We start from the raw sequence: 13836 nt of genomic DNA on the forward strand, positions 1-13836 counted from the left end.
CCGTTGGCTTCGCACGGAAGGGCGTCGGAATCGGTCTCAATTAAACTTGGCCACTGTTCAAAGCTTTGCTCTCTCGCAGCTCAATCTTTGGCCTTGCATCATTCGCATGGAATTAAGCCGTTATCTGAACCTGCAAGTTTTTGGCCCTGTTTGGAGCTCAACTTACGGCCTGTTTTAAAACGCTTGAGCAACCTTATCCTTATCCGGTCTTAGCTCCATTGCAGCTCGGCCTTTGGCGTCGCACGAATGCGCCCGCAGGAAAGCTCCAGATCTTTAACACTATGGCTTCAGTTTTTATCGGCCTGCGCCCTCGCTCTGCTCTCTTGCAGCTCGGCCTCGCACAGAAGCGCGCCGCAATCGGCGCTCCAGGCGTACGGCCGTCAGCCAAGCTTACACTTGGCGTTCGATCCTTAGCTGTAGCTTTTCCTGCAGCTCATCCTCTGGCCTCGCATTGGGAGGCGTCGAAATCAAGTCTTCGGTGTTACACGGAGCTCGGCGTTGGGTCTCACTTTTTGACATAAATCGGTTTTGTTGAATCGATATTGGTTAATGACGGAGCTCGATTTTCTTGGACTGTCGACAAGACGTTTCCCTTATACAGTAAATCCGCAATTTTTTACTTAGCACAAAAGATAAGGGCCTCGCTAAGATCTTCCGGCCAGAGCGTCGCCAAGATTAAGACCGCCTCTGATGCCGCGCGATACCGCTTATCCACAGTTTATACGATATCAATTTTTTTGCGTACCATTATTCAATAAATTATCCTCGAAAATAAAGAATGCATTTATTTCATAACTTTCTTACAGCAAAGACATGTTTTTTCGGTACAATTTTGGTTTGAATTCTTTTTTCATTAATCGAAGGTGATTCAAGGCCACGCCGCCGATTCGCCGCCGCCGCCGACCAATTTTGACCGGCGCGCCGCCGCCGGCTAAATGCCAATCGGCGCTCATATCTAATCGAAAGTACCTAAAAATAAATATCCAAATTACATTATGTAACAAAATTATACCGGCAACAGAAATACATCTGTGAAATTTTCGACTTTCTAGCTATCACGGTTCACGAGATACAGCCTGGTGACCGACAGACAGACGGGCAGACAGACAGACGGACAATGGAGTCTTAGTAGGCTTCCGTTTATACAAGTACAAAAGAAATAAAATACAATGAAACAAACACATAAAAACAAAACAACTCGTTAAGGGGCTCCCCCACACTAATGACCTTCGATCTGAATCCTTTAGTTTTCTAATGTTTTTTGTAGCTTAACATATTAACAGCAACGGCTTCAAGCAATATAGTATCCTATATTTACTTGAAAGTTCAACGTTTTCGAGATAATTTGGCATCAAAGTTGAACAATTTTAGGCCAAAATACTGGTTTTCAGGCCATAACTTTTGTGTTAATTAGTTTAAAATTAAAACCCAAGACAAGTTTTTCGAGACGTCAAAGACGAACCCAAATATGTAGATTACGTATCTATCTAAGATTCTCCAGAGCAAACTAGATACAAAAAGAGTGTTTTAAAAAATGTGCATTATTTTTTTTCTAAATCCGGTTGACAAAAATTGAGATAAAAGATTAAAAAACTGATAGCTGTTTGTCTTATAATTCTATCAGTGGTGCAAAAGTAGGAGATACGACTCAAAACTGTGCAAAAATCGATGAAAACCACAGGTATTTAATTAGCCCTTTAATCTGTAATGCCTAGAGCGGCAAAACAACATCTAATGGCTCCTCTACACGATGGGCCAACGCCGGCCACTCCAAGGGACGCAGCCATGCGGTAGAATGAGATAGCAATATCACTTGCTCCCTCTAACGGATAAATGCGTCCCTTGGAGTGGCCGGCGTTGGCCCATCGTGTAGAGGAGCCTTAATCAAAACCTCCAAGGCTCCAGCTAAATAAAACAGGTTATTCCGAAATCAAGTTCTTTATTTTGCGTTGAATATTAAAATAACGCGTTAGGAGTTAGAGTCGGGCCAAAAAAAGTCTGCAGCGGATTTGATAGCCCACGCAGTGCAAGTGTTTTTTATACGTCATAATTTCATAGAAGTTTGACGTTTAAAATAACACTGCACTGCGTGAGCTATCAAATCCGCTGCAGACTTTTCTTGGTCTGACTCTAGGAGCCTATATGTTTATAATAAAAATATAAATTATATTCATAAACATTCACGGATAAAAAACGAATTAACTTGAATAGCCAAGCCATACTATAGGTACTTTCGAGATCGAGATTAACCCCGACGACATCGAGATCAGACAAACTAATTACAAAACAAATTATGTATCGTTTATAAGTAGTTGTTACAATTCCTTGTATTAAAGAAATAAATTTTAAATAAAAAGTACATACCTATATCTTTATTTATGGAATCATTTACTAACATTTTGTCAAAATTAAAATAAATTAAAATACATAACCAAAATCAATTACAACAACACAAATTACAACAATAAAACTTTAATGCCTAGTGCGGGGTTCACTGTAATGTGCCTGTTAAACTTTTATTGTCAATAAAAATATTGTTATTGTTGTTATAATAAAAAGTTATTTCAATTCACAGTTCCAATGAAATAGTGGTAATTCAGAGTTACGAGTAAAAACTTGTTAAAGTGTAAATAATTTATATTTTTGTACTATTTGCTGTTCGTAATTATTAGTATTTAAGTATGTCACACTTGTTATGTTACCTAATTAGCAGAAGTAGGTATACATATATTAAGGTAAATAAAACAAATGACACGTACGTTATTATTTAAAATAATACCTATAGTGACAGATGATGCGTTATTTATACCTGGCGAGCAAAATTTTAAGCAGCAATATGTTGTCAGGGTAATTAAGATTAAAGGTAATTACATACATACATCCGGCTATACCTTCCGTCGCAAATTTCGCGCGTCACGCCGCAACTGTTGTTTTTAGGGTTCCGTACCCGTATCCGTAACCGTAAGGGTAAAAACGGGACCCTATTACCTATTACTAAGACTCCTTTGTCCGTCTGTCTGTCCGCCTGTCTGTCTGTCACAGACTACACAACAGACAGAATAATAATAAATAAATAATATTAAATAAAATGACATTTCCCTTTATCCGCAGGAACTAGAAAACTCCGTGCGCATAGCTGACGTCGAAAATTCCGCCATGAACCCAACCGCCCCCATCCTCGACTACTCCGAGGACCACGAGTTCGTCTCCGCCAACCAGCTGGACAACTACTACGCCGAGGAGGACCGAGTAGACGCCAAGGAGGAGGAGAGGAGGCGGCTGACCAAGGGTATAGCGCCTAAGACGGAGATGCAGAAGTTTTATAAGGGGCAGAGTGTGTTTTTGACGGGAGGCAGCGGGTTTTTGGGGAAAGGTGAGTGCTTTGCATGGTGTTCTGTTTATATTAATATTCATATTTATTATTAATAATGTACACATACATTACAAGTCAAGTATATAGGTTATGAACTTATGATTATTATTTAATCCTTAAGCCCCGTCTCCATATCGCGCGGCAAACCATCGAACATTGGCTCGCGGGGCAGCCGCGCGCAATGGATACCGGTTACCGGGCGCGTAGAGTTGGCTCGGGGCTCTAAATGTTATGATGTAGATCTACATCGTATGTATATTTTGATGGCCCGTGACTCAATATACGAGTATTATTTTGTAATTACTATATTTTTTTTCTTTTTCCCACAATCTAAATAACATTACCCATCTATTAAATTTATTAGGAAATTATACAAAAAATCATGAAATTAAGGGTTAAAAAAAAATTATGTAACTTTAATAACACAGCTGTTACTTTTAGAAAGATCCTCTTCGCTATAAATAACCGAAGAATACTTTGTCTGACGCTTGTGATAAGTATACCTAAATTTTTTACGTAAAAATTGCATGGAAAGATTTTGCGTGCCCACAAAAATACAAGCTCATATATACCTTATAGCTCAACAATATGGTATCAAAAGCTAGTATTTTATTAGATTATTAAACATAAGTTTTTACAATCATGAATCTTATCGTTTGACTTTTAGGTTCATATTTGAATACTTAGATTGTTTTTCCTGTTCACCTCTGGCCATGAACGTAGGTTTAACAGTAAAAGTATGGCGGATATTTTGATAGATTATTGTTTGTCATTGAATAAAAAACCGGCCAAGTGCGAGTCGGACTCGCGCACGGAGGGTTCCGCACCATCAACAAAAAATAGAGCAAAATAAACAAAAAAAAACAAGCAAAAAAAACGGTCACCCATCCAAGTACTGACTACGCCCGACGTTGCTTAACTTCGGCAGACTTCGGTCAAAAATCACGTTTGTTGTATGGGACTTAAATCTTTATTTTATTCTGTTTTTAGTATTTGTTGTTATAGTGGCAACAGAAATACATCATCTGTGAAAATTTCAACTGTCTAGCTATCACGGTTCGTGAGATACAGCCTGGTGACAGACGGACGGACGGACGGACGGACAGCGGAGTCTTAGTAATAGGGTCCCGTTTTTACCCTTTGGGTACGGAACCCTAAAAATTAACGATGAGCCAAGGGCAACGGCATTTTTGAGTGTGGCAAGTCAAAGATAAGTTAATAATAAGGACGACTCTAGCCTATTGGGTAGTGACCCTGCCTATGAAGCCGATGGTCCTGGGTTCGAATCCTGGTAGTTGCATTTATTGGTATGATGGGCATATTTGATCCTGAGTCATGGGTTTTTTATACTTATATATCTATTTGATTATTTGTATATATATGTATCGTTGTAGTTTAGTGTAGGGATTAGTCAATTTGTGTACACTAAGAATATTCAATATTTATTTATAAGGATCAGTGTAAAAACTTAATAGGTTAAAAGGTTATAGAATCGTTATAGGAAATTTCAAGCATGGCAAATTAAGATCCATTGGATATGGATAGCATTGGATAATTGATTGGATATAATATGTAAATGTTATAATTTTTTCTATTCATTTTTCATGTCTATTTCTATTAATTTTTTTCGATTAATTCATTGAAATTTACTGACACTTTGCTACACTGCCACCAAAATGTTACCAGAGTAATGAGTTTACGATGTGGCAGTAAAAAATCAACACTTGAAAGTTCTTGTTTTGTACTCGTCTTTGCTCGAGGTATTCTAATAAAATCTGCTTATGGCAAAACTTGCCATGTCATGATTACGCATGAATTACGAGGTTTTCCGTTTCTGGCATATACTTATTGTATTAACATTGCATTTGTAACTGTTTTATAAATTATTACTTCGTAAAAATAACTTAAAAGGTTAGATAGATATAGATATAAGTACCTACTTTATAAAAAGCCATACCAACCAAATACAGATTTCCAATTTTAACTTCTATAAGTAGAGTAATAGTGGCTCACAAATTACACCATGTTTTCTAAATTTCATTAAAATATAACTTATAGTTTTCGATCTTCGAGTTTATATACAATGATAATACATATACCTATTACATACCTACACACAAACAAACAAACACACACACACATACACACACACACAAAGAGAGAGACACACAGACACATACGTACATACGGAACGGACAGACGGACATGACGAAACTATTTAAAGATTAAAGATTTTGTTTTTGCGATTGTGACTACGGAACCCTAAAAACGCCCTCTTTTTTGTATCGTATGAAGGTACGAAATATTCCATTAGGTTTTTTATTTCCTTTAATCCACAGGCGGTGAAAACCCAGTATCGATTGACGTCAGCAAAATTAAACACCAAGGTTCAATGCAGTTGACGCGATACTATATAAGTAGTTCGTTTTTTTAGCATTAGAAATAAGGTAAACAATCTTGATGTGTCTTTTAATTGAAAAACACATTTTAAAAATAAGTTACGGTAAATATGTAACAATTATGAATCTAATACGATCTTTTATAGTCTTCTGCTTTCATAAGTAATAGTTATTGATTTTGTAAAAGTGTTTTTCAATTAAAACACATGTCAGAATCGCTTACTTTCTTTCAAGTTCTTTCTAATGCTAAAAAAACGAAATATCGTAGGCCTAATTAATTATACGGTCAAGGTCAATGTAGGTCTTATCTAGAAATTGCAATATGTAGTCTGTGCGGAAAGGGAAGAGTCATGGAATGTATGGGACCCAAATACATTCTACGACTCTTCTCTTTCCGCACAGACTCTACAAAAAAAGCGAGTAGAAGTTTTAATTTGTTTAGTGTCCAATATCCATACTCCATACTAATATTATAAATGCGAAAGTGTGTCTGTCTGTCTATCTGTTACCTCTTCACGCTTAAACCGCTGAACCGATTTAGTTGAAATATGGCGTAGAGTTTGAGTCCCGGGGAAGGACATAGAATAGTTTTTATATCGGAATTCGGAAATCATCCTTGAAGATAATGCAAAGGGCGGTGGAATTGAAATAGTTAATGAATTGCCTAATAATTGAAGTAAGCAATGCGCAAATTGAATGATTGCTATTATCATTATCCAGGCGCTATACTTTAGGTGCTGTCACTAATTCCACGCAGACTCGCAGACGAAGCCGCGGGCAAAAGCTAGTACTTATGTGATAAATTGCTCATCTATTTAACTAAATTTTGCAAATTCAACATGTGTCATCATCTGTTTACATCAGGAATTGTCTGCCAACGGAATTCCGGCAGACAAATTTGACCATGTTGTTGCCAAAGTTTATCTGAAAGCGTTTTATGACCTCTGATGAGTCAGTAGTACTCCTATGCCGCAATGCTGTCGCAACTGGAATACAACCTTAATTAACATTGTAACGTGACGCCGATCTAGATAGTAAGCGAGCGCTGCCTGCGCACACGCTTTGCTTGTGAAATTGCTTTATTATGGTCAATGACCGCTACAAAATTGTCTAAGAATAAAGTACAGTCAAACCTGTTTAACCCTTTGACCGCCACAGACGGCTGTGGACGTCATCGGAAAGTCTTCAAGGACGCCAACGACGGCTAAACCCGTCAGCTTTGTCAATGCAATAGGGACTTACTCGATAATCGCGATCGTCTGGCGTCCGGGGCTCGGCATATTCCTTCGCCGTCTGACGTTTAAAGGTTAATACGATTTTGCGTGAAATAACCCATTTTACATTGGCATTTTTATGACAAATTTCACACATTTTATCACGCTTTCCCGCTTTAACACATTCAGTGCCGCAAACCCGACTCGGGTGTTTTATGATTTCATTCCCAGGCCGGACGACCCGATGTTCGGAATCGTGGTACTACAGCTTTATATGACGAAATTTTTGTAGCCTGGCGCGGATGTCTTGTTTGGCTGGGTGGCAATGAATTTTAGGTGATAGGTGAACGTGATTTTAGGTGGTCTTTTCAAAATCGTCAGAGGCTAGTTTTAATGTGTAAAATGTGTTCCTTTGGGATTTTATTATCTAAGTACAGGCATAAAGAAATATAATGCTACCGGTACCTACTTAATTTATTTTTTACAAGGAATATTATCGCCCTTGCTTGTTGTTTATAACCAAAAGGAGACTGTCTGTTGTCTAGCTATTTGTGAAGTCGGTTATTTTGTGGCGAATGTAATTTATTAGGTAAAGGCATAGAGAAATATAATAAGACAAGAGTGCTCACTCCATACATCAGTTTTGGTACCAAAAAGACTATTAATTTCAGTGTCTACATCTAACATCGAGTAGCGGAACTATCAGTACTGCTACATCTATTGTCAAGTAGCAATCTATGTATTTTTTTCTCAATGGTAAAAAGGCAATGACCTTTTATTTAGGTAAAGGTAAATCGTAGGTATATGAATTCTTCAGAAAGCTTTGCGAGATTTTTCAAAAGCGGCATAGGTACCTATTATAGTATTAACTAAATATTTGTCCAAAAACTGCGATCAAGCAAATCGTGACAGAATTTTAGTAAACAATTAAACATGGGAAAACACGTTATGCTAATCAGTTGATTTTAAATCTTGGTCGAATTCTCGTTTGATTTGCGGTCACCATTAGTTATTTTATGCCAAATAGTGACGTCTTTGCTAATGCTGTAAATCACTACATAGCATAAAATAAAGTCGTTTCCCGTTGTCTGTCTGTCCCTATGTATGCTTAGATCTACAAAAATATGCAACGGATTTTGATTGCGGTTTTTTTAATAGATTAAGATTAAGAAGAAGGTTTATGTATAGTTTGTTAACCCGTGCGAAGCCGGAGCGGGTCGCTAGTTCTTAATAAAAACTTTACAAACCTCCCTTAAATTTGGCTCATAATTACATAACCATGTGCAATCAAAATCTATTTATTTACCTCGTATAAAAATACGCAGTCAATTTATCTATATTTATCTATCTTGAGTAAAAAAAACAGTAATTGCCTGCTGCTTCGTTTTATTATACGATCTTGTCATCTTGATCTTCGTAATTTGTATCGGTCTAATATTTTTGTATTTTTACCTTAGTTGTGACGTTATCTATGAAAAGGGACCTTATTGTCGATGGCGCTTACGCCATTATTAACGATGCTCCGATATAAATACAATGCCGCCGCCTGTCGTTGTGCGGCGTAAGCGCCATTCGACAATAAGATCCCTTTTCATAGATAATGCCCCATTTATTTATGTCTGATCGATCTATTTACATTAACACAATCACGAAGTCACAGTTCAATTAATTTCAAAGTCAAATGGACGGTAACTAGCTCGCGTTATTTACACAGGCATTTACAAACAAAAATGTACGAAGTGTTCTCCTAAAATTAAACAAAATTGAGTCATACAATGTACGTCATAAAATCTAAAATAGAATGAGCAGTGACAAACACGTGACAAAGTTAATTAAGTGCTGGTGCCCAGAGGCAGAGGCTACATTTTTAACCTTTTCGACGCCGTGTCTAACACAAAAGCTGTCACGCTGACGCCACATCACCGAAGTGTCAAAACTGAAATTGGACTTTATGCATATGCACGTAGGTCTATGTTGTTCTGTGGTCTGTGACCGATTAATCGGTCTTTGGCGTTGAACCTACGGTGCGGATATATCGGTCATTGGCGTCCAAAAGGTTAACTGCTGACTGTAAAAAGAAGGAGCTATTTTTTACCAAAAACTGCAGTTAAATTAAGTCTTTCATACATTATGCTTGTGCAGTGTGTAGGTAATAGTCTTAACAAGCTACTGAGCAATACTTATCCGCCCATCTCTGTATTATCTGACTATGTTGCAGTTGCTATGATTTATCTAGCATTCTTTGTGCAATTACATAGCAACTTGATGCGATTAGAGGAGATTTATACTTGCTCCAGTTACTGGCGCCAGTACTGGCATGTTAACGATGGTTGAGGCGATTTACTTGACTTTTGGTAATATACTTAGGTATTTAAGAAGAAGAGAAAGTCCATACTTGATTTTGAGTTGTTTTTTCGTATGGTAGGTTTTACTTGAAGACAAAATAATTGTAGGTATGTAAAATGCGTGACGAGCTGACGAGGGAACTAAAGTCGAACTTTTTTTGGGTGTAATTGTTCGTACATATTTTGACATGACATTTGTCCCATAGCCGACAGGTAGGCGCCGCTGTCGAGCACACAGCCAATATGTAAACATAGATATGTGCATGGATTGACTTTGTGTTTTTTATGCTTTACGTGTGTTTTATGCTTTAATGAGTGTTTTGCCGTTTTTGTTATGCTTCCACAGTTATTGTGTCTGACAAAAGGTAAGTCTATTTTTTTGTGTTATTTCTTGAAGTTTTTTGTGTGTTTGATTGGTGACAGAGCATGAAAATTATTTATAAGATACCTACCTTACGATAAAATATTTTAACTAGCAATAATAAAATTCTTCAATTGATCTTACCTTCTTCGAAAACGCGTTACTTTTTTGTTTCAATTTAATAATATTACAGTTGTTTTGTTTTTCCTTCTTATAGTTTAAAGAACTAAAAAATTTCTTTCCTATTCATTTTCCTTTTATAAAATAATGATGGAATTGCTATTGAAATCGATATTTGAACTTTCAAGATTTATGCCTATTTTATTATTCTATTAATTTTAAGATTTAGTACAGCTCCATCTAGTGTACAGTTTAGTAACTAAATAATTCGAAATACTACGAAAAGTCTATGTAAACACTATATCTATGTTTATGTTTTTCAGATGGCCGCATCAGTCTAAAGGCAAGCAGAGTGGTAGAAAAAGTGGTACTTTAGGTTTTTCATAGTCCTTTAGATTTTGTTAAACTCTTTCATAATGAAATGTTAAAATTTATTTGAATTTTTGTATGATCGTTAACAAGAAAGGTATTATACGTGTATGCACATTGATTTACATTCATTAAAAAATATTATTGTTTAATTGACTGAAATCATAATTTGACTTTGTAATTTGCTGCAGACTTTTAAGTAAAGCCAAAGTGTATTTTAATTTATTTATTAGCTGGGTGATTGTTTGAGTTAAGTACCTCGTCTGTAAGTTTCAATAAATAATTTATTTAAACCCAGAATTGTTTTGTTTTACTATAAGATCCCACCATGAAACGACATCTAGTGACGAGTAGCAGTAACTCTCAGAAAATGCAATACATATATCAACTAGTGATAGTAACTTTAGGATGAAAACCATCCGTAGACAATGAAAAATCGAATAAAACAAACAACTTACTCAAAAATAAGTTATAAATAGAGAAATAAGTAGGTACCTAAGCATAGAGTGCCAGCTCCATACATCAGTTTTCTTACCAAAACGAGAATTATTTCGTAGTTGACATCTAGCATCAAGTAGCGGAATTATCAGTACCGCTACTTGATACTAGATGTCTCGCGAGTCGCGACTCACGAAAAGTGTATTGAACAATAATTTACAACTAATATTAAAGCAGAAGGAGTTGAAAATAGAGTTCCGGCTAATCCGGTTATATTATTAGCTGAAAATTGTTGAGCATTAGACTTCTGGGTCGGTGCAACATCTATTGTCAAGTAGCAGTACTGATAATTCCGCTACTTGATGCTAGATGTCGAATATTAAAATTATAGTCTTTTTGGTACCAAAACTGATGTATGGAGTGAGCACTCTATGTATTTTATTCTCTATGCTAGCGTCAAGTAGTGGATTTATCAGTCACTTGACAATAGATGTCGCACCGAACGAAAAATCTAATGCCCATTTTTCAGCTAATACATATTATAACCGGATTAACCGGAACTATATTTTCAACTCATCTTGTAATATTAGTTGTAAATTGTTGAGCAATACACTTTTCTTCAGTCACAACACTTGTGACTTGTGACATCTAGTATCAAGTGGCGGTACTGATAAATACGCTACTTGACGCTAGATGTCGACTATGAAAGTAATAGGTGTTTTGGTACCGGCCGCACACGCCCGGAATTTTCCGTACGGGATGACATGTGCAAGCTAGACAGCGCTATGCATTTGTAGGACGACGTCCCATTCCCACTTGTCATTACGTACGGAAACCGAAAGAAAATTCCATGCGTGTGCGGAAACGAGACGGAAACGACGGAAATCAGAAAAGGAGAACTAATAAGTATGTAATATGCTAGGCGCTAGGTATCTAAGTCACAAAATAAATAATAGTACCTACTACCGTACAGAAAGGACACTACCTACAACATCGAAGTTCGACAGCGATTCAGGGACGAATCATGCTATGCCTATCTAATGTATGGAACTATCCCTTTCGACTATTTAGAGTTGTCAAAATTCAAATCATTATCTTATCTGTGGTCTTGCATTCAAAAGGATGTCAAGTGGTGCCAACCCTAATAATTGCTCAGAGCAATAACTATAACTATGACTAATGACTGACAATAGTTATTTGTACAACAAGTGATCAAAGTTTGATATTTCTTCGAGTGCTTATTTTGAGTCCCGTGCAAGCGAAAGATTCTATAATAGATTCACGAGCGTAGCGAGTGAATCTAATTTAGAATCTTGAGCGTAGTAAGGGACTCAAAAGCACACGAGATGTAAATAACTTTGATCTCGTGTAGTACACAACATTTTTCACCTCAGCGCAGTGAGAACATACCTATTAGACAACTTGAAAAATGTAATCCTTGTTCATCACTTAATACCTACACTCATGTTTTCTTAAGATATACAAACAATTAAGTTTAATTACCGCAATGGAACACAAAAACAAAACATAATAATAAATTCCATTAAAATAATATAGAAATAACAAACATTAACTGTACACTTCAATCGACAACTTTTTTTGTAAAAAAAATCTTTGTAAGATACGGTCCGAATTGCGGATACGTACTATTTGTCAACTATGGTAGAAATTCTTAAAAGTAAAATAATTAATTTTGCGTGATGATCTGTGTATTTTTTGAGTTCGTTATTTTAATTGTACAATAAAATACCTAAAATATAGTATTTTATCAGTTTTTATCAAATCTTAAACTTTATTTTTATTTATTAATTATTAAGAATTCATACTCGTACGTGGTTTGGAACGATGCGGTCTGAAGTTTTTCGGGGGTCTATTATAAACCGTGAATATACTGTTGAATGTCGTTTTAACTTTTTTTTGTCTGTTTCTTTTTGCTAACAGTGTGAAAGGGACAGAGATAATAGAACCCAAGTATTTCGAACTTTTATTAGACCCCGCATGTTGAAATGACATTTGACTATAAAGGTCACTTAAATGTCATTTTGTCTCACTCAGTGAGCAAAATCGCATTTTGCTCACTGTTTTTAAGAACCAAAGTACCCTTGTTCGAGCTGCTGAGGTGAAAAGAAAAGTAATGAATAGCTAATTGAGGCTTGTATCGTAGCGCGTTTATGAATAAAGCCAATAATAGTTTATGTTGCTATCCGTCACTAGGTGGCGCTGATATCAATTTCTTCCTTGTTACAGTTACAATTGAAAAGCTCCTGCGCTCGTGCCCAGACATAGATAGCATCTACGTGCTGATCCGGAGCAAGAAAGGAAAAGACCCAAAAACTAGACTCAGTGAAATGCTGGACGATTTTGTAAGTTACTTAGCCGTAAGTTGTGACGTTATCTATGAAAAGGGACCTCATTGTCGATGGCGCTTACGCCATTATTAACGATGCTCCAATATAAATACAATGCCGCGCGACGCTGTGCGGCGTAAGCGCCATCGACAATAAGGTCCCTTTTCATAGATAGTGCCCCATTTAGTTTCACCTGTCCTGTTGTCTGTAATGTATGTGTCTGTAATCAAATCTTGCAAGTTAAATTTGACCCTCTTCCCGGATTCCGATGAAGCTGAAAATTTTGCATACATGCGTAAGTCGGGTGACAATGCAATATTTACTATGGCACAGAATAAATAATAGTACTAAGTACAGAAGACTCACTCTCTAACAAAACGCGTCTGTTACGATCAGCACAGATATGGCCGCTAGGTGGCGACAGCGCCACGCGCGGCTTATGGCTTTCCCCAAAATTGGTGTGGAACGGATGTACTTTTAGCTACCTGTAGCAAAGCGACGAAATCGCGGAGTGAGCCACGCCTGACTATGGTACCATCGAGCTGATCTGGTGATGGAGATAGGAGGTGGCCATAGGAACTCTGTGATAAAACAACGAAACCTAATTGTGTTTGGGGTAGTTAGAATTGTCTCGATGAGTACCTATAGTTGCCCGTGGAAAGAAAAGTACAGTCAGCGATAAAAGCTTGTCCCAAAAATGAAATTTTACACAATTTGTTCACTGCAGCTGTTCCAGCGAGCCCTCGAAGAGAACCCCAAAGGCATTTTCAAGGTCATTCCCATCGTCGGTGACATGGAGCTGCCGGGGCTCGGCATGAGCGAAGAAAACAGGAAGACTATTATCAGCAAGGTAAGAAAGAAATAAATAT

At 37.0% G+C, this 13836-nt stretch overlaps 1 protein-coding gene across 2 annotated transcripts in view; it reads left to right on the forward strand.

The window, feature by feature from the left end:
• Positions 1-13836, forward strand: part of LOC134660466 (fatty acyl-CoA reductase wat-like) — a 57815-nt gene that overhangs the window by 23878 nt on the left and 20101 nt on the right. For both annotated transcript variants that reach the window (XM_063516221.1, XM_063516222.1), the window contains 3 exons: positions 3112-3373; positions 12867-12982; positions 13695-13817. In XM_063516221.1, the coding sequence (XP_063372291.1) occupies positions 3112-3373; positions 12867-12982; positions 13695-13817 (501 nt within the window). The remainder of the gene's footprint in view (positions 1-3111; positions 3374-12866; positions 12983-13694; positions 13818-13836) is intronic.

Source organism: Cydia amplana, chromosome 27 (assembly GCF_948474715.1).
Source record: "Cydia amplana chromosome 27, ilCydAmpl1.1, whole genome shotgun sequence".
Lineage (NCBI taxonomy): Eukaryota > Metazoa > Arthropoda > Insecta > Lepidoptera > Tortricidae > Cydia > Cydia amplana.